General features: G+C 46.6%; 1 protein-coding gene across 2 annotated transcripts in view; it reads left to right on the top strand.

Annotated features, from left to right (window-relative positions):
• The first annotated feature begins 863 nt into the window (after window positions 1–863).
• The window catches only part of SLC28A3 (solute carrier family 28 member 3), a 51922-nt gene continuing 32564 nt past the window's right edge, over window positions 864–20221 (top strand). Inside the window, exons 1-4 of one of the 2 annotated variants that reach the window (XM_079996082.1) lie at window positions 864–1021; window positions 14299–14391; window positions 16055–16137; window positions 16858–16949. In XM_079996082.1, the coding sequence (XP_079852208.1) occupies window positions 962–1021; window positions 14299–14391; window positions 16055–16137; window positions 16858–16949 (328 nt within the window). In that variant the 5' untranslated portion in view covers window positions 864–961. The remainder of the gene's footprint in view (window positions 1022–14298; window positions 14392–16054; window positions 16138–16857; window positions 16950–20221) is intronic. The other variant, XM_079996081.1, reaches the window with a different exon arrangement.

The following is a 20221-nucleotide window of genomic DNA, read 5'->3' as shown; positions in this document are numbered from 1 at the left end:
GTGGCAGCCCATCCCACAGAGGTGTGTCTGGCACCTTCATTATTTGGGTTTTTGTCATATGCTGAAAATGTACCTCATCAGCCTGCCTTTGACACTGGAGACATATTTTAGAACCCACCCTATTTTCTTGACTGTAATTTGTTTTAACTTATTTTAATATTGTTTTTCTAAAATGTTTTCTAAAATGTTAATAATAATAATAATAATAATAATAATAAATAATAATAATAATAATAATAATAAATAAATAAATAAAAATACCCCGCCCTTTCCGGCCCAAACCAGGCTCAGAGTGGCTAACATCAAATGTATAACACATTAACATAAAATCAGGCAATCAATTAAAGTACATCCTAAAATCAGATCAGGATCAGAATAAAATCCAATCAGATGGCAACCCACAGATTAGGGTTGGAACCTGCTATTGAATCTGGTGGTGAAGGGTGGGTAGGAAATATGTTATCATCATCATCATCATCATCATCATCATCATTCACCCCAATTCAGTGACTCTAGCTTAGCATATATCCACCATAACCCCTCTCACTGGGAACTCCTAAGCAAAATTCCAAGTATTCAGTTTATTTTGGAATGTTTCCTGGGGATCTACAACCCTGGCTATCGAGGGGTAATGATTTAACAATCATATGAAACTCTTTTGGGTTCAAAGCCATGTGTTAATCATCATCTCAAAAGTTTCACAAGCTTGGGTTTTCACACTGGCTTGTGTGAATGAGTGACTCCTCAGAGACGCAGGAAGGTGGAGCAATGAATTCAGCATAAGAACCCTGGGAGTGGCTACAGTCAGGTAAACTTCTAGTAGTAGGAAGAGCTACTGTACACACAGCTTAACTTGATATTGTTGGTGGCTGCATAGGACCACAGCCACAGCTTTGAGAAGTTTTTTTTTAAAAAAAAGAAAAAAAGCAACAACAACAGCCTTGCTCTACCTGAAGAAACAATGGCTATACGGGAAGGAAATGGCAGTTTTGCCAATAGCTACAGGAACCCTGCATTTGAGGTAAGATGAAAAGGTTTTCATTCTGTGGAAGGCTAAAATGGCACGGTATGGTTTTAGGGAGCTTATCTGATCAACAGGGACAAAGGATTTTGCAATCCCTGGTACACCTGCCAAAATGTATACTACCTGTGCTCTTGACCAAAAGGCTGGATACAATTGGGGCATTGTGAACAGAGGCTTCAGTCTCTGCTTTCTTTGTCACTTACTGTATCACTATAGCAGACAGAACAATTCTTGGCATGTTTGTTTTTTTGTTTTAACTTTGGAGCCTTGTGAGTTTTGCTTACAGATTTTAAACATTCTCCTGCCTCCTGCTACCTTTCACTGACTGAAATTGTGCTCAGCAAATTATCATGGTCATTTTGGCTCTATGCCTGCTTTGGTAGGGTGGTAAAGTGGTTAGGGTGGTGCTGTGGGTTTAAACCACAGAGCCTAGGACTTGCCGATCAGAAGGTCGGCGGTTCAAATCCCCGCGACGGGGTGAGCTCCCGTTGCTCGGTCCCTGCTCCTGCCAACCTAGCAGTTTGAAAGCACGTCAAAGTGCAAGTAGATAAATAGGTACCACTCCGGCGGGAAGGTAAACAGTGTTTCCGTGCGCTGCTCTGGTTCGCCAGAAGCGGCTTGGTCATGCTGGCCACATGACCCGGAAGCTGTACGCCGGCTCCCTCAGCCAATAAAGCGAGATGAGCATTGCAACCCCAGAGTCAGTCACAACTGGACCTAACGGTCAGGGGTCCCTTTATCTTCACCTAAAGTGGTTAGAGGGACGCAGGTGGCGCTGTGGGTTAAAGCCTCAGCGCCTAGGACTTGCCGATCGAAAGGTCGGCGGTTCGAATCCCTGCGGCGGGGTGCGCTCCCACTGCTTGGTCCCAGCGCCTGCCAACCTAGCAGTTCGAAAGCACCTCCGGGTGCAAGTAGATAAATAGGGACCGCTTACCAGCGGGAAGGTAAACGGCGTTTCCGTGTGCGGCTCTGGCTCGCCAGAGCAGCGATGTCACGCTGGCCACGTGACCCGGAAGTGTCTCCGGACAGCGCTGGCCCCTGGCCTCTTAAGTGAGATGGGCGCACAACCCCAGAGTCTGTCAAGACTGGCCCGTAAGGGCAGGGGTACCTTTACCTTTACCTTTTAAAGTGGTTAGAGTGCCAGACTAGGGACCATGGAGTTATGTGGGTGACCACAAACAAGGCAGTCACCACCTCTCAGCCTAACCTACCCCTCATGGGGTTGTGATGAAGATGAAGTGTGGAGAGGGAGGAAAGTGGTTACATGATCCTACGAAGGTAGAGATAGGGTACACCCATTTATCCCCCAGGTAGAGCTGCTCCCCAGTCAAGAGAAATAGCCATAGCCTGGACCGTAGAGTTCAGTAACAATGCAACTGCTTCAGTGGCGTAGCGTGGGGGGTGCAGGGGGGGCCAGCCGCACCGAGCGCAACATTTGGGGGGGGCGCTCGCACTCGCAGCTCTCTGCCCCTACCTGGCTCACTCACTTTCTCTCACTGCAGTGCTGGCTGTGCGAATCTGATCCGAGCTGCCGGGTCGCCGCCCACTGTGGAGGGGGAGGGTGCCAGGCGTGCATTGCGGTGCGGAGCGGAGAGAGAGCGAGGGAGGGACTATCTGGGGGAGGGACAGTGCAGCGGCCGCCCAGCGCAGCGCTGAGCGCGGGAGAGAACCACACCCGACCAGCCCAGGCAGCAGCAAGAAGAAGCTGGCAGCGGCGGCAGGTTTGGGGTTAGGGGCGCAAATTACTTGCCTTGCCCCGGGTGCTGACAACCCACGCTACGCCGCTGAACTGCTTTGCACCCCATAAGTCCAGGTTCAATTCCTGGCATCTCTGAGTAGGAACAGCAAAGGCCTTGTCTGAAACTGCAAACAGCTGCAGACCATCAGTGTAAACCAGGGTTGACTGGCAGATAGGAAGGCATAAGCAGGAAGGATGTGGTTTTCCTTCCCCTTTTATCCAGCTATACTATAATCTGCATGGTCAGAGAATGAGCCAGGTTGAGCTCTAGGAGGAAAGAGAAGCCAGTAACAATTGCCTATCTGCTGTGCTGATTTAAAAAACAGGCTTTATGATTAAGCAGTATGCAAATTTTGTTAAATAAATAAACCAAATGGGTACAACCCTTCATAACAGTGAGAAGAAATACAAACGTTTGTAAAGTATTTTGGGATTTAACATTTCAAGATGCAAGGATCAGAACCTGCTTTTTAAATAAACCCATCCTTCCTTACCCCCCCCCCATTTCCTCAAAAGTATGCTATCTTTAATGTAGCAGCAATATGCCATTAAAAAAAAACCCAATGAAAAATTGATTATTTTCTAATAGTTTGTAGTACATATCATGACATAATCCTCCCTAGGTTTACCAGGTCAGGAGAATCCCATACCTTGATATTTCAGAGCCCCAACCTGAGACCCATATCTGTCAACTTTTCCCTTTTCTTGCGAGGAATCCTATTTAGAATAAGGGAATTTCCCTTTAAATATGGGAAACGTTGACAGCTATGCTGAGAACTAGGGGAGTGCCGCACATGGGGCAAGCCCAGTGAGGTAATTAAGCATGACACATTAATCACAGTCTCTGAGAGCATATCATTCAACGGAAGAACCGGAAATCTAACAAATGAGAAAGTTTGTCGCTGGTTGATAGAAACCTTAGCTCAAAGGGCTGTTCCCAGGTCCAGCTGAAGTAAGGGGAGTATTCCTTCTCATGTGCTTAGGGAACCTGGGTAGGGAACATTGAATTTAGTCTACTTGTTTCTGGCCAACAGGGTTTAAGTGCCCTCGGGCCAGGCAGCTCATGTGAACGCTATTGCAGGAAGAGAGGAGCCTAGTATGAGGATTTTAGATGGGGACAATCACTGTTGTGAACTGCTCTTGTGAACAGTTAATGATGCAATTGTCATTCAGTACTGTCTGCATTCTGTTTCCTTTTGACATCACTACCTACAAACATCACCACCCACAGCTTATGCCATTAGACAAGACGTTATTGTTTGTTCAGAACCACCACCACCCCAAGAAAATACATGTAAGAATTTATACATAACATTAACATCAACCTTCTAGATCACCTGACTAGCATATAAAGCAATCTGGCAGAAGTGTGAAGTCGGGACAAAACAACTTCCCCAGCCTCTACTTTAAACAGAAACACACATGCACACTTTATTTTACAAGCTCTGTGTTTAAGACACAGGATGTAATGGGAGTTGTAGTCCACCAGTGTAAGAATGGCAAAGATCTTTTTCACACAAGGAACAGACCTTTCCAAACTTCTGCTTGGCAGAGATAAAAAAATATATATATTTTCCAAGCTCTGTGTTCAAGACTCCTGAGGAGCTGTCAGAAGACAGTAAAAAAATAAAGTAGGAAAATAATGCAGAGCAAATTTTGTCAAGTATATAAAATCATGGTAAATAACCACTCCCCCCCCCACCAAAAAACAATTACACATCACTAAACAAAATATAAAGGGACGCGGGTAGCGCTGTGGGTAAAACCTCAGTGCCTAGGACTTGCTGATCGCAAGGTCGGCGGTTCGAATCCCCGCGGCGGGGTGAGCTCCGGTCGTTCGGTCCCTGCTCCTGCCCACCTAGCAGTTCGAAAGCACGTCAAAGTGCAAGTAGATAAATAGGTACCGCTTTATAGCGGGAAGGTAAACGGCATTCCCGTGTGCGGCACTGGTGCTGGCTCGCCAGAGCAGCTTCATCACACTAGCCACGTGACCCAGAAGTGTCTTCGGACAGCGCCGGCTCCCGGCCTCTTGAGTGAGATGAGCATGCAACCCTAGAGTCGGTCACGACTGGCCCGTACGGGCAGGGGTACCTTTACCTTTTTAAACAAAATATCACTAGATGCAGTGATAATAATACAGTGGTACCTCGGGGTACATACGCTTCAGGTTACATATGCTCAGGTTACACACTCCGCTAACCCAGAAATAGTACCTCAGGTTAAGAACTTTGCTTCAGGATGAGAACAGAAATCGTGCTCCGGCAGCGTGGCAGCAGCAGGAAACCCCATTAGCTAATGTGGTGCTTCAGGTTAAGAACAGTTCCAGGTTAAGTACGGACCTCCGGAATGAATTAAGCACTTAACCCGAAGTACCACTGTACTGATCTGAAGGACTAACTGGAACAGATGTACTTTAGAATTACTTTTTTAAAAACTGAAGCAGACATGAGAGGCTCTGACTTTGCTTGAAGTGGTAGCACTGCTCAAGTCTTCCCAAAAAATGCTATTCCAGTCTTACTCATACCTTTGCCCCAGCGCTATTAGCTCCACTCAGCACTGGCAGGTGTCCATTTTAGCTCGTAGGGTAGAAGACATGAAGACCAACAGCTTGGGAATCCAGAGCCAACGAGGCAGAGGCAACTATAATAAAAAAAGTTAAAAATTTATTTATATCCTGCCCTCCCCAGCTGAAGCTGAGCTCAGAGCAGCTAACAACAGTAAAAGTAACACAGTTTACATAAAATCACAATCAATTAATTGAAATACATTCTAAAATCAATTCATTATAAAATCAATTCAGAATTAAATTAATGGCAACCATTGGGCTAGAGTTCTATGAGGATTACCAAAGGATTTTCCCAAACTACCGTAATCATGGTTTCGTCCAGTGCTTTTTTTCCTGGGGGTACGCATACCCCTAAACATTTTGTGAATCTAACTTTGGCCTCCTTGAGGGGCAGTATTTCAATATGAGCAGGAAAATGAGAGTACCCTTGAGCCTAAACATTCTTTTGGGGGGGGGGAGCACTGGTTTTCTTCCCCTCCCTGCTGAGTTCAACACAGGCAACAATGAGAGGAGGCCGACACCCAGGTCACCCTGGCAGCCAGTTGTGAGTAAGAAGGCATGGAGGTAAGGGGCAGGCTGGAGGCAAGCTGTTGGTGATGGGGCACTGCCACTTTTGCCCTAATGAACCAGCGTCCACTGAACCCATTCCTGTGTGCTGGTCCAGGGGGGAGGTTACCGTGGGGTGAGGTCCAGGACCTGAGTTGAGGGTCGGCACACAGTCCTACTCGGGCGAAGCGGGGTCCACAGCGGGAAGCCGGGCAAGGACAGGAACTCTGGGGGAAACAGGACTGGATGCTGGCCGAAACAGCTCATCAACGACGTTGCTCCCGCAACCTGGGACCGGGCTGACTGGCCTTTATCTTCTCTGAGGCCAGGGGCGGTCCTGGCCCCCAGGAGACCCGCCTCTCCTGGCCTTAAGGCGAGCACTCCTCCTGGGAGAAACCAGTTCCCTTCGCCTCTCTGCCCTGAGCCTCTGCAGTTCAGGAGAGGCTGAAGGGTTACTGGGCCCAGGGGGAGACTCACCTGTAGGCACTGAGTCCTCAACCACCTCTGGAGCCAGAGTGGATTCACCTGGTGCCTGCTCCTGAGGATCCGGCACAGGTGCAGGCACTTCAGAATCAAGGCCCTGCCCCAGTTCAGCCGGTTCTGGAGGCGGGGACTCTTGTGCAGGCTGGGATTCCTCCGGTTCAGCCTCTGAATCGGATTCCCAGGCCATCACACCCTGGAAAGGAGATTAATCAGGAACCTATTGCACCTGCATATTTTCTATTGCAGGTTGTGAGATGGATAGTGGCTCCTTATGTTAAATAATGGGACACGGGTGGCTCTGTGGGTTAAACCACAGAGCCTAGGGCTTGCCGATCAGAAGGTTGGCGGTTCAAATCCCTGTGACGGGGTGAGCTCCTGTTGCTCGGTCCCTGCTCCTGCCAATCTAGCAATTCGAAAGCACATCAAAGTGCAAGTAGATAAATAGGTACCGCTCTGGCAAGAAGGTCAACGGCATTTCCGTGCACTGCTCTGGTTCGCCAGAAGCAGCTTAGTCATGCTGGCCACATGACCCGGAAGCTGTACGCCGGCTCCCTCGGCCAATAAAGCGAGATGAGCACCGCAACCCCAGAGTCAGTCGCGACTGGACCTAATGGTCAGGGGTCCCTTTACCTTTACCCCATCTCCCAGTGCCAGTGATCAAAACTGGGGTGCCTTGTGGCTACTTTAACTTTTAAAAAATATGGAGTTAGCCAATCACAGGCTTCCCGTATCCTGCTGTGTTTAGACCCAAGTTTCACACCTTAGGGATGCACTAAGAGTTTAATCATTAAGCTTAAACAAAGAGCATCATTCATTCATTCTAGAGTGTAAATAAGTGAATTATCAGCTTATATCAACTGCATACAGCTATCTACTTCCCAATGGTCAAAAGGTCATAATAGGAATGCTTTCTAGGCTACTAATGGGAGTGGCCTTGCAGTGACAGTCTTTGTTCCTCCCTCCCTCTATGTTTGGAAAGGGCTTTTCTAAGCAGTGGCGTAGCGTGGGTTGTCAGCACCCGGGGCAAGGCAAGTAATTTGCGCCCCCTAACCCATGGATTTGCGCCCCCTAACCCATGGATTTGCGCCCCCTAACCCATGGATTTGCGCCCCCTAACCCTAACCCCCAGATGTTGCGCCCGGTGCGGCCGGCCCCCCCTGCTGACAGTACAGTGGTACCTTGGGTTACATACGCTTCAGGTTACAGACTCCGCTAACCCAGAAATAGTGCTTCAGGTTAAGAACTTTGCTTCAGGATAAGAACAGAAATCGGGCTCCGGCGGCGTGGCAGCAGCAGAAGGCCCCATTAGCTAAAGTGGTGCTTCAGGTTAAGAACAGTTTCAGGTTAAGAACGGACCTCAGGAACGAATTAAGTACTTAACCCGAGGTACGACTGTAGTAGGAAAGGCTCTTGCATCTGAATTCTCCCCCTCTGCTCTGAAACAGTGAGAAGACCTACAGTCCTGGGGCAGAATAGGGAATGAGGAAGCTACAGCCACAGAAGATGGGAACAGCTATAATGCCTCAAAGAGAATGGAGAATTTGGGCCAGGGGGTTGTTATCCACAGCAATTCTAGGTGTGAAATTCAATGCAGCTCTATGTAAGGGATGCATGCACAGAATACTCATGCAACATGGTCCACTTTCCTCCCTTCTCTTCCTCCCTTGCATCACATGCACACACCCTAAACCTGTTTCGGGAATCCTTCCAAGCACCCAGTGCAGGTTTAGGGGGTGAGGTGCATATGGGGTGGGAGTCTCATTGCATGAGCAGACCTTGTTCCACGCATTTAACAACTTAGTTGAATCCAATCCTGTGAGCCCAAGAAGACGAAAGCAGTCCTTTAAGTAAGCTACTTTGGAGATTTTATGCAAAGCTGGCATTCCCCTAAACCTGGTTATACCTTTCGTCTTTCGTATGTATCATACTGTCATACTGTTCTGGTTACTTAAGGTTCAGCTCTCAGAGAATGTTCTCACTGGTAATATATATGGTAAGTAATTTTTCCCATGGTGTACACACCTGTTCTTCATGTCCCCTAGAGCTCATCTCTCACAGAGCAGGTTTTGCATGCTTTTGAAGCATTACAGACACCATTCATTCTATTATTTCTATGTCATTTCCAACACTCTGAAGGCATACAGACATGAAATATGGAGACTTTCCAGCATGACTTTCCCTTAGGGCATAGCAGATATTTGAACGTTCCAGTAAGAGGTTCTCCATTCATTTCAAATGGGGGCTGTGAGGGATAATTTCTCAGTGGATTTTGCTCTTGTGATATAATAGTATTCATTGTTCTTTTTCTTTCTAAACAAATCTTTGCCGTGAGCTGCCTTGACTCACAAAAGTGACACAGAAAGGCTGGAGTGGAATATTTGAGTAAATAAGTAATTATTTTTCAAATAGGGACTTGCCTAAGACCATGCAGGAAGCTCACACCAGAAGTGAAATTTCAAGTGGGGATTGTAGTGGTTTTTTTACACTTCATACTTAGTCACTGCACTCTGCTATGCGGAACTGTGGCTTCTTTCACAAACGTGCCTTTCCCGTCAGCAACTGGGCAATGCAAATCTCTTGAGGAAATACACGTTTCTCTGGCTTAAACTCTGATGCCAAAACATATAACAAATCCTGAACTAATGTCAACCTCCTGAATAGTAAAGCCTCATAATCCAGAGCACAGCGTACAATTAAGCAAAAGAGTGATTTCTGACTACATCAAAGATAAGGGTTGTTTGTTTTTTTCACAGACAGGGAACTGCATTTCCTTCTGGGCAATTTTCCTTGGGGTCAAATGCCAGTGATGGGTAGGAGCAGAGGCAAACATGGGCAGAACAATGAACCTGTATTTTACCTTTGAACAGCAGACTAGTTCCTACACACACTCATACAACCCTCTATATCCTCTATCCAGACATCCAAGCAGCATGATCAGCATTATCAGAGTGCACAGTTAAAATTTAGCAGGTGGGGGGACATTCAATAAGGGAGCAAAACAGGAGCTGTGCAAACACATCCACCTGCCAGGGAGGGGCCAGGTCCAATTCCCCATCCCTGATCCAGAGTCAGAAACTTAGGCTGGGTTTAAAGGTAAAGGGACCCCTGACCATTAGGTCCAGTCATGGCCGACTCTGGGGTTGTGGCGCTCATCTCGCTTTATTGGCTGAGGGAGCCGGCGTACAGCTTCCAGGTCATGTGGCCAGCATGACTAAGCCTCTTCTGGTGAACCAGAGCAGCACACGGAAACGCCGTTTACCTTCCCGCTGGAGCGGTACCTATTTATCTACTTGCCCTTTGACGTGCTTTCGAACTGCTAGGTAGGCAGGAGCAGGGACCAAGCAACGGGAGCTCACCCCATCATGGGGATTCGAACCCCCGACCTTCTTATCGGCAAGCCCTAGGCTCTGTGGTTTAACCCACAGCGCCACCCGTGTCGCGGTTTACACTGGGTTTACACTGTACCTATAAAACATATTAAATGCACAAACAGCAGCGGAAGAAGCCGCTCGGGCGCTTGGGGCAAGTCACGCATAGGGATGGGGTGCACTGCAGGGCCTCTGAAGTCTTCCTGCCTCCTCCCACTTCCTGCCTCCTCCCTACAGCTGGGGGGGGGGAGGCAGGGGGCAGACCATTTGGGCAGCGCGGAGCCTTGGTGCACCCAAGACACCGCATCTCTCCCAGGAGAGATGCATGGCTCTGGTGCGCCGCATTCCCCACCATGACTGCCACCCTGCATTTTGTCACCCCCCTCAGTGGTGACATCTGGGGCGGACCGCATCCACAGCACCCCTCTTCCTCCGCCCTTGCACACAAACACACACAGATAAGGGTTGCTGGGAATTGTGACTCTGAGGGATAAACCACAGTGCTTAGAATTCTTTGAGGGAAAGAACATGCTTCAAATGTGCTTTCTTTTCAAATAAGTTTTATTAGTTTTCCAATATTCTCTCAATAATACCCAAATTATAACAATATCAATTAATTCCAGATCAAATGTGCTTTAAATGAGCCCGTGAATCACTCTGCCTGTTTGGGTAGTATCTTCAATGCTTTTGTTTTGTTTTGCTTTTATACATTTGTTGTACATTTAAGGCAGAGTTGGTGAAGCCGTGACCCTCAAGATGTTGCTGTACTCCCCAAGCCTATCCTTAGCCCCAGCCAGCATGGCCAATGGTTAGGGATGACAGCAACCTCTGTAGTGGCAGGTTTTATCCCTCATTTAAACAATACAGCCTAAGAGGCTTCTCACACAAATGCAAGTGTGCACAGAGAAGGCTCTATAGAGACTTTCTAACAAGTAGGTCAGAGGTGGAGATGCTTGCCCAAAGAACAGAATTCATTGAACCTGAATGAGCATTTCTAAAGGGCTCAGAATTGCTCTCCTGTATCCTACAGCTGAGGCAGGATGATGGCAATATGCTTAGGCATGAACTCTGAACCAGGAACCTCTTCAGCAAAAGCCAAGCTGTGTACACTTTACTGTTTACCTTGGCTCCAGTGTGCCCCCACTGCTATTGTTCGAAGCTGAGCAAGCAGCGCATTAGTCACAATCCATACCTATCCAGTAGTTTCTTGACAAATGCTGCTGTTTAGCATTTCCCCCCTCAAACAAGCTTCCATCTGCTTTGAAAATGTAAGCTGCAGTTTGTCAATTGGAAGTCTACTCAATAATGATCCAGAGTAGATTCCAATGTATAGTTAGCAGAGTGAAAACTTAAACACATTGCAGGATCCCCCAAAATAGACCAGAGGCAATTGTATTCCACCCAGCAAAGCTTTACTGCTACTGAAGGCAAATGAGCATAATGATCACAAATCCAATACAATCAGGATTGGCACTCTCCATAAGAAATCCAGTTGCAGCAGACTTAACTTAAACTTACAAGTTACTTATAATAAGCATATAGCATACTATGTACAGAACACCACACCAGAACAAGAGACAGAAAGAGAAAGTGTGAAAGCTATGCTCCTTCTGGCCTCTTATTATAGTACCAAAGGTGTCATGGACTTTGAAGACATTCGAACTCAGAACGCAAGGGAGAAACGTGCTAAGAGGAAGGCACGCTTGGCAAATCCACACCGTGATCAACTCCAGCCCGGGAACCAATGTCCCCACTGTGGAAGGACGTGTGGGTCCAGAATTGGCCTCCACAGTCACTTACGGACTCATTGTTAAAACCGTGTTTATGGAAGACAATCTTACTCGGCTACGGGTGATCGCCAAAGAAGAAGAAGAAAGACAGAAAGACAAAACAGAACCAGTTTAAATCAGCTGTACTCAGCTTCCCAGAAGGAATAACCCAAACTTCAGGAAACTTCTGTTTGCTTCTTTCACACAGAGAAGCTTCCAGAACCCTCTTGAATTAAGTAGAATAGGGGGAAGAAACTCTACACATCAGATCAACACTTTCTGCACCAAGAAATGCAAACTGACACAGTTAAGCTGAGGTGTGTACATTTGTGACATCTGTGGTAATGCACATCAGGTAGAGACATCCTTGTCCCCTCTGATGTATACAGCAACATAAAAATTTTACTTAAAATTGTTTTAACAAAATGCATCACAGGGAAAGTACTACAGCTTGCTGCATTTTAAGCCACTGGTGTGTACTAGCCCAAGTTCCCAAAAAAACCTCTCAGATATTCATATCCGTGAACCTTAGGTGATCCCTTCCCTTTTTGTTTCTGTATCATTTTTGCATACCTGCCTACATGACTAGTGGCATGCAATTATCTTAAAACATGCATCTGACACAAGCAGTTTCTTTAACCTGGGCAGGATCTGTTTTCATTAAGAACTTTACATTTTCATTTCCTGAAGGCCATGTCAGAGCAGATGATTCAGAAGCCACTCCTGCCCTCGGGATAGAAAGAAAAAGTATTTGCATATGGCATAGCAGTGAAGTCAGACCTATAATCATGCTGCCATTATGACAATGGCAGATTGGGTCCAAGGAAGCAGTGCTTCTTTTCATGGCCTTGATCCAGAACAAAGAACTAACTCATTTCAGTCACAAAGAGAGATTCTAAAGAAGCACCAAGGAATCCAAGCATTGCCTGGTTATGTCTAGGACCCATCTTTGCTGAGAAGTGTGATCAAACACAAAGGAGAGCAGGGCTCCTATACCTTGACCAGTTGTGTCGTGTTGGACATTTCGGCAGACACAACTCATCATGCAGATGTGATAAACAGCGGCATCTGTTGAAATTGCTCTATATGATGAAATGGAAGAAGAACATCACCTTCCTTTGTTCTTTTATGGTCACCCATAAAGGTACGGCTAAGGGAGCTACGGAATGTTTAGGTACGGCTAAGGGAGCTAAGGGAGCTAAGGGAGCTGGGCATGTTTAGCCTGGAGAAGAGGAGGTTAAGGGGTGATATGATAGCCATATTCAAATATATAAAAGGATGTCACATAGAGGAGGGAGAAAGGTTGTTTTCTGCTGTTCCAGAGAAGCGGACACGGAGCAATGGATCCAAACTACAAGAAAGAAGATTCCACCTAAACATTAGGAAGAACTTCCTGACAGTAAGAGCTGTTCGACAGTGGAATTTGCTGCCAAGGAGTGTGGTGGAGTCTCCTTCTTTGGAGGTCTTTAAGCAGAGGCTTGACAGCCATATGTCAGGAGTGCTCTGATGGTGTTTCCTGCTTGGCAGGGGGTTGGACTCGATGGCCCTTGTGGTCTCTTCCAACTCTATGATTCTATGATTCTATGATTCTATATTGCAGCTTTCACAAACCTGGTGCCCTCCAGACTACAACTCCCATTAGCCAGATAAGAAGGCGTCCTTCCAAATGTTCTGGTTCCACAAAAGCTCTAGGCAAAATTGCTAGTGTGATCTTTACAGTGAATTGGAGACCACAGGTTTTGAAAAAAACATTGTAAGCAAGGAGAAATCATAACCAAAGGGTAACATATAACAAAACCACATGATTGTTTAGACTACACAAGCCCACAATCTAAGACTAAACTTTAAACAGCTGCCAGATACTATGTAGTTCAGGGTTTTAGTATCTAAGTTTACAAGTATAGCTTTACCCACTTGTGAAGAACTATGAGAAACGGGGGGAAATTGCATCAGTCAAAATTTATGTCAGTAAAATATTATATGCGTATGAGCTCTGGCCTATTTGGAATCTGGTACAGCTGCCAACTTTCCAAACAACCATGGGAGTTGTGCCTTTAACAGCAGTTATGTAGACATTAACAGACATTAACACAGGGATGGGGACTTGTGGCCTTCCAGATGATGTTGGGACTACAATTCTTATCATCGCTGACTATTAGCCATGCTGAATGGGACTCTTAAGAGTCCAACAACACAGGTTCCTTATCTCTCCCACAGTTTAGTTCAGTATTTTTTTTGTGGACAGTCTAGACGCCTGTTGTGGGACAACTAATAAATCTTTGAGATGGGTCATGGGGAAACTGAATTAAACTGGACCAGAATACTATGAAGTCAGTACTAAATACTAGGAATCCTTAATTCTGCAGCTCCCGCTTCATCCATTAGGTGCCTCCCATGGTTCCTATAATGCTGTTTGAAACCTCCAGGTATAGGGCAGTATATAAATTGAAACAACAACAACCTGCTCACCAAAATTCACAATCACCCTTTTTAGAAGGTCAAGCTGTGTAGATGAGTAGCAGAGGGTCAACAGCACTGTCCATTCTATGCCCTACAAGAGCTCACTTGAACGTTGTAATAACAGACAATACAACTGCAGGCTCTCACGTAGACAAGTACAGTATGGTGTTTCACTGAGGATGAATGTCTGAAAGTGTCTATTGTCTCTCTTTAACTCTGCTATCTTCTTACTAAGGCATTGCAGTGGGGATGTCCTCACTGTTGTTGTCCAATGGGCTGATAAAAGTTTGTTATTAACTTCCAATCGGAACAAATCCTCTGTTTTCAATTGTTGTGCCTTTTAGGAGGAAATCGAAAGTGATGATACAAACAAAAAGAATGATATAGCAATGAGACACAGGAACATGGAAAAAGGCAACCCCCTCAATCCTAACCAGGTAAGAACTACTTATTTCACCCACTTACTACAAGCACTTCTGAATCTGAATACCAACCAAGCTAAGGGCCAAGCTACACTTCTTGTTATAGCAGACTTCCTCAATGTGGTTTCCTCCAGATGTTGTTAGACTCCAACGTTCATCAGCCCCAGCCAGCGTGGCCAACAGTCAGGGTTGATAGGAGTCTTGGTCCAGCAGTGGCAGGCTTTGGGCTTTCAGATTTCAGTGGTGCCCTGTGCAACACCAAAATCCGATGTGCCCCCTCCTCTCACATCTCATTCTCAGTTATTGTTGCAGTGTCCTCTGCGACACCCTCATGGCTTGGCCCCCAGTGCAGGTGAACCAGCTGCAACCCCTCCTCAAATCTGCCTCCGAGTTCAGCAGCATCTGGAGGACACCAGGCTGGGGGAAGCAGTGTTAAAAAATCTGGATTTTAAAAAATGGGTGGGGCCAGGAGGAGTTTACCCATTTCCACCTGACCCACAGTCCTGACAACACTCACACACAACTTCCATCTTGCAATTGCTGTTGGTCATGATTCTGATCCCCTGCTGCTTTCTTTACCTTTTTAAAATAACACTTAAAGGTGATGGTGTTTTTAATATAACAGCCCTAAACCCACAATCCTATGCAGTTTTAGGCTAGCTTAAGGTCATATATGTCAGCAGAGGTAGATGCCTGGGACTGGGCTGCAGGAAAGAATGGAAGAGAATTTCATTTGTTTGTGTGTTCAGACCCAGAAACCTCCCCCCTAAATAAATTCACACATGACTCAAAATTTTGGATTGGTTTTTGGCAGAATTTAGGCCACAACTTTATTGATTACAGCAAGTGAGTGGTTGCATAGGCTCTGGTTCGACTAGCTCCCTGCACCGTTGCAGGTAGCGCTGACCCAGGGCACCAGCATAGGTCGGCCAAGGGTGAACACCTGGATAAGCAGAAAGCCGGGAACAGGCTATGTCCACCACCCAAATGCCCCCCTCGACTCAGGCACGGGCACAACCCCCTCACAGGGGTTGACCAAACCATGGAGTCCCTGGATTCCTTTAATGGAATACCCTTCACATAGGGATGGCGAGACTGTTCTCCCACCAGAGCCTCTCCGCAACCTTACAAGTTGTGACGATTTGCTATGCAGCAGGCGAAACCCAAATGGCAACAGCCAATCAGCCAAGTGGGGGAAATTCCTGCCGTGCCCCTGTCCCAACGACAGACAACACACGACGGCATAGCAAGGTCAAACGCAACAAGCTCTAAAAGTAGGGAATGGTGGGCGGGTGTTCCAATGCACGCGCCGAAAGAGGAAGCTCTGGGTCATGTGCATGGGCATAAATAGGTCCCTCAAGCCATTTGGACTGCGTCCCATTGGCCAGATTGTACCCAGCTTCGAGGGACCTACCAGTCAGGTGTTGTGGCTGACCAAATGTTCCCACCCACAACACAGGGTGTCAGTTGTCCAGGTCTCACCGCAGTACGAGCCCTCTTTAAGGGAGGACCCGATTTTCCATCTTTAAGCAGGCAAATCTTAATTTTCACGTCTTGGATATGGATTGCATGGTAATTATCCTTCAGATTGTGCACTCAATTTTGCAAGAAACAGTAGCTGAGGGTGACATGTTCAGGATTCTTCTCTGTTTCTTCCCACCTCCCCCGACCCATCCAGCTTGACACAGACATCAGTATTGAAGGTGACCAGGAAGTGGACAAACATGACTCAGGAGAAAACAAGGACTCTGGGTGCAAAGGGTAAAAAAATCATTCCGAATTTCCCACTACCACTTTCCTCTTCAAGTGAAATGTCACCACATAGATGTGTTCTGTTTGCCAAATCAACATTCAACACCGTAATTCCAAAGGTGTCACTGATGTGCAGAAGCCTATTCCAGAGATCATCACTTGACCTTGAACTTCAGCCAAAACTGTTATTTTTTCTTTCCTCTAAGTAACACAGAGGGGTGTATACAGGGCTGCCCCATTTTATTCTAACAAAATCTTGGGAGGAAGAGACTTGGAGAGATAACAACTTTCCCAAAGCCAGAACTTCCAACATTTAAGGCCCCATATTTTATACAGAATGTCAGAGATCAGGGGGTGGGGAAACTCAGGACCAAATGCAGCCCTCTGGGACTTCCTTTCTAGTCCCTGGGACTGTCTCCAATCTCCAGACCACAACACTCACCGCAGGCTGGAATGTGTCCTTGAACTGTAATAAGGCTTCCTGCCTGCCTGGATAAAAGGCTGAGAATCAGTGTGCCAATACGTTTTTGAGTGGCTGTACTCTGAAGACAGCACCTTACAAATCTGAGAAATGGGTCCAGAGCTATGGGTCCAGTCTGCTTCCTTTTGGGCTGCTTCAGGGAAGTCCCACTTCAGCTTGGAGAAGTAGCCTGCTTCAGTTCGGTATTCCTATTCCTCTGTTTGTCTTCAATTTTCTTTGCTTTCATCCACCCCCTTTTGTCGTTCTAGGTGTTTTGAAAAGAAATACGATTCAGCCTTACACTTTTTCAGGAAACATAAAACCAGAATTCGATATGTTATTTATGGAATACTAATAGCAGGTATTTACTGGACATCACAGAAAATGACAATCTCTTAGTTTTATAGAGAGTTTGGATGTGTGTGTGTCTGTTTGAAGTCCGAAATTAATTACACAAAATGGAATAACCTTATTAGACAGCAAATGAAACTTATTTGACAATTGCATACCATGTGGAATAGTAGTGCTACTTATTATTAGGATCTACAGAGGGAAAGATATGATGTACACTTACATCATCATCATCATCATCTTCATCATCATTATTACATTTATACCCTACCTTTCGTCCAAGGAGATCAAGGTGGCATACATGGTTCTCCCCCACCCTCAACAACCCTGTGAGGTAGGCTGGGCTAAGGGACTGCAGCTGGCCCAAGCTCACCCAGTGAGTTTCATCACTGAATGAGGTTTTGAACCCTGGTCTCCCAGATCCTAGTCCAGAGATAGACCTAGTCCAGAGTCCCATGAGTTCCAGCCAGTGTGGTCAAAGATCAGGAATGAAGAGAGTTGGACTTCAACAACATCTGGAGAGCCACAGGTTCCCCATCTCTGTCCTAGTCCAACACTCTAACCACTGCACCAAATTGGCTTGATGTGATATACATCTTTTCAGTATAGCTCAGTTGGTAGAGCATGAGAATCTTAATCTCAGGATCATGAGTTTGAGCCCCACATTGGGCAAAATATTCCGGCATTGCAGGGGGTTGAACTTCTTGATGATCCTTGTGGTCCCTTCCAACTGTACAAATACAGTGGTGCCCCGCAAGACGAATGCCTTGCAAGACGGAAAACTCGCTAGACGAAAGAGTTTTCCGTTTTGGAGGTGCTTCGCAAAACGAATTTCCTATGGGCTTGCTTCGCAAGACGAAAATGTCTTGCGAGTTCCTGCGGGGTTTTTTTCCTTTCCCCCCCCCTTTTTCTAAGCCGCTGAGCCGTTTATCCGCTTATCCGCTAAGCCGCTAAGCCGCTAAAAGCCGCTAAACCGCTAATAGCGCTAAGCCGCTAAGCCGTCAATGGGCTTGCTTCGCAAGACGAAAAAACCGCTAGACGAAGAGACTCGCGGAACGGATTCTTTTCGTCTTGCGAGGCACCACTGTACTTTGATTCTCTGAAATCTCTTTGTAAGATTTCAAGAGACTGCCACCTACTTCTAAACTTACTACAGTGTGACCCTACACATATCTATTCAGAAGTCCTGTTGATGGGATTTGCTCCCAAGTGTGTAGAGGATTTCAACCTAAATTATCTAAATTACCCCAAAAGCTCACTGGAAAAACTTGTTGGCTCCCTGAACCTCCCACATTTTGAGAATCACTGTTAGGGCACCTGCTCTGCATGCAGAAGATTCCAGGTTCAATTCATGTTCTCTCTAGTAGGGCTGGGAATGTCTGCTGTCTAAGACGCTGAAACCCATTGCTAGTCTGAGTAGACAATATTGAGCTACAAGGACCAATGGGTCTGACTCAGCAGAGGTCAACCCCCAAATGTTCATGCGTTCAGAAGCACAGTTGCTTTGTAATAATTTTAACTCAACATGAAGCCATACTGGCATCATGATAGGTAAATGAACTTACCATATTTTTCACTCTATAGGACACACTTTTCCCCCTCCAAAAATGAAGGGGAAATGTGTGGGCGTCCTATGGAGCGAATGCAGGTTTTCGCTGAAGCCTGGAGAGCGAGAGGGGTCGGTGCGCGCTGACCCCTCTCGCTCTCCAGGCTTCAGGAAGCTATCCGCAAGCCTATGGAGCCCGCGGGAGTTCCCGCTGGGCTCCGAAGGCTTGCGGATAGCAGCTTGCAGCCCGAAGCTGTTCTAGCTTCAGGATGGCTGGGCAAAGCCTCCGCAGGGCAGCACGGTGCCTTCACCCCGCTGCCCTGCGGAGGCTACAAAGGATGTCCCTGAAGCCTCAAGCCTTTGGAGTGCAGCTGCACTCCAAAAGCTTCAGGGATCTTTGAGGCTGGCAGTGGAGGAAAGCAGCGCTTCCCCCCACCGCCAGCCCCACAAGCTCGGGGGCAGCGGCAAGGCTGCACTCAGCCTTTGCGCTGTTCCCCAACCTGCTCTTGAATGCACCTTGAACGCACCTTGTTTTAGAGGGGGAGAACAGGAAAAAAAAATTTTTCTTATTCTCCCCCTCCTATGGTCCGGTGCGTCCAATAGAGCGAAAAATACGGTATGTTTCAGCAATATTGTTTTGCAAACCCCTTTTTGTAATAATTCTCCTGGAGCAAATACATGTTCACACTGTAAGTTGTAAAATGAAGTTATCAAAGCTGGCTGTTCATTCCTACCTTTTGCACTTGGATCAGTAAGGTGGTTCCTCCCACCTTAATCTTTAATGAAAACACAACAAAGAGAGGATTACAGAAGCGCCATGCATTAATCTCACAATACCCCACATGTAGGCACCTGCCTCACAGTGCAAAACAAAGCACACTTTATTTATTTTTATTTTTTACCATGGGAGCTAATATTTAAGGATTCAGTTTCCATTTCTCTAGCTATTTGCATAACACAGGCTCTGGGGCAAATAGTGAGAAATATATGTGAAAAGGCCTCTCTAAATAATTGGTTCCTTTTCATAAGCACTTCTGCTGTTGTCTGAGGGACTTGGGCACTTGTGTGCAGAGGAGAAACACAGACCTTATTTTACTGGTGATCGCAGAGACTTCCTCATTTAAATATACCATGGGAGGAAATGAGCCAATAATGTATCCACTTTACCAAATCATGAAAGTCCCTCAATGGGAGCCAATTCTGTCTTAAATGATCACATTATATTACAGAATAAAGACTGGCTTTGCTAAGTCATGGCTTTTCTTTCATTAGAGCCTCTGGTTCTTCCAAAGCTCTTCCATGAACCTCAAAATAGCTTCCATTCAAATGACTGTACCTACCCTGGACCTACCTAGGATGCGGGTGGCACTGTGGGTTAAACCACAGAGCCTAGGACTTGCTGATCAGAAGGTTGGCGGTTCAAATCCCCATGACGGGGTGAGCTCCCGTTGCTCGGTCCCTGCTCCTGCCCACCTAGCAGTTCGAAAGCACATCAAAGTGCAAGTAGATAAATAGGTACCACTCCGGCGGGAAGGTAAACGGCGTTTCCGTGCGCTGCTCTGGTTCTCCAGAAGTGGCTTAGTCATGCTGGCCACATGACCCGGAAGCTGTACGCCAGCTCCCTCGGCCAATAAAGCGAGATGAGTGCCGCAACCCCAGAGTTGGCCACAACTGGACCTAATGGGCCAGGGTCACTTTACCTTTTACCTTTACCCTGGACCAGAATACAGATTGTG

This window comes from Podarcis cretensis (genome assembly GCF_951804945.1).
Source record: "Podarcis cretensis genome assembly, chromosome: 11".
Classification (NCBI taxonomy): domain Eukaryota; kingdom Metazoa; phylum Chordata; class Lepidosauria; order Squamata; family Lacertidae; genus Podarcis; species Podarcis cretensis.
This window is presented reverse-complemented; position numbering and strand designations above follow the sequence as displayed.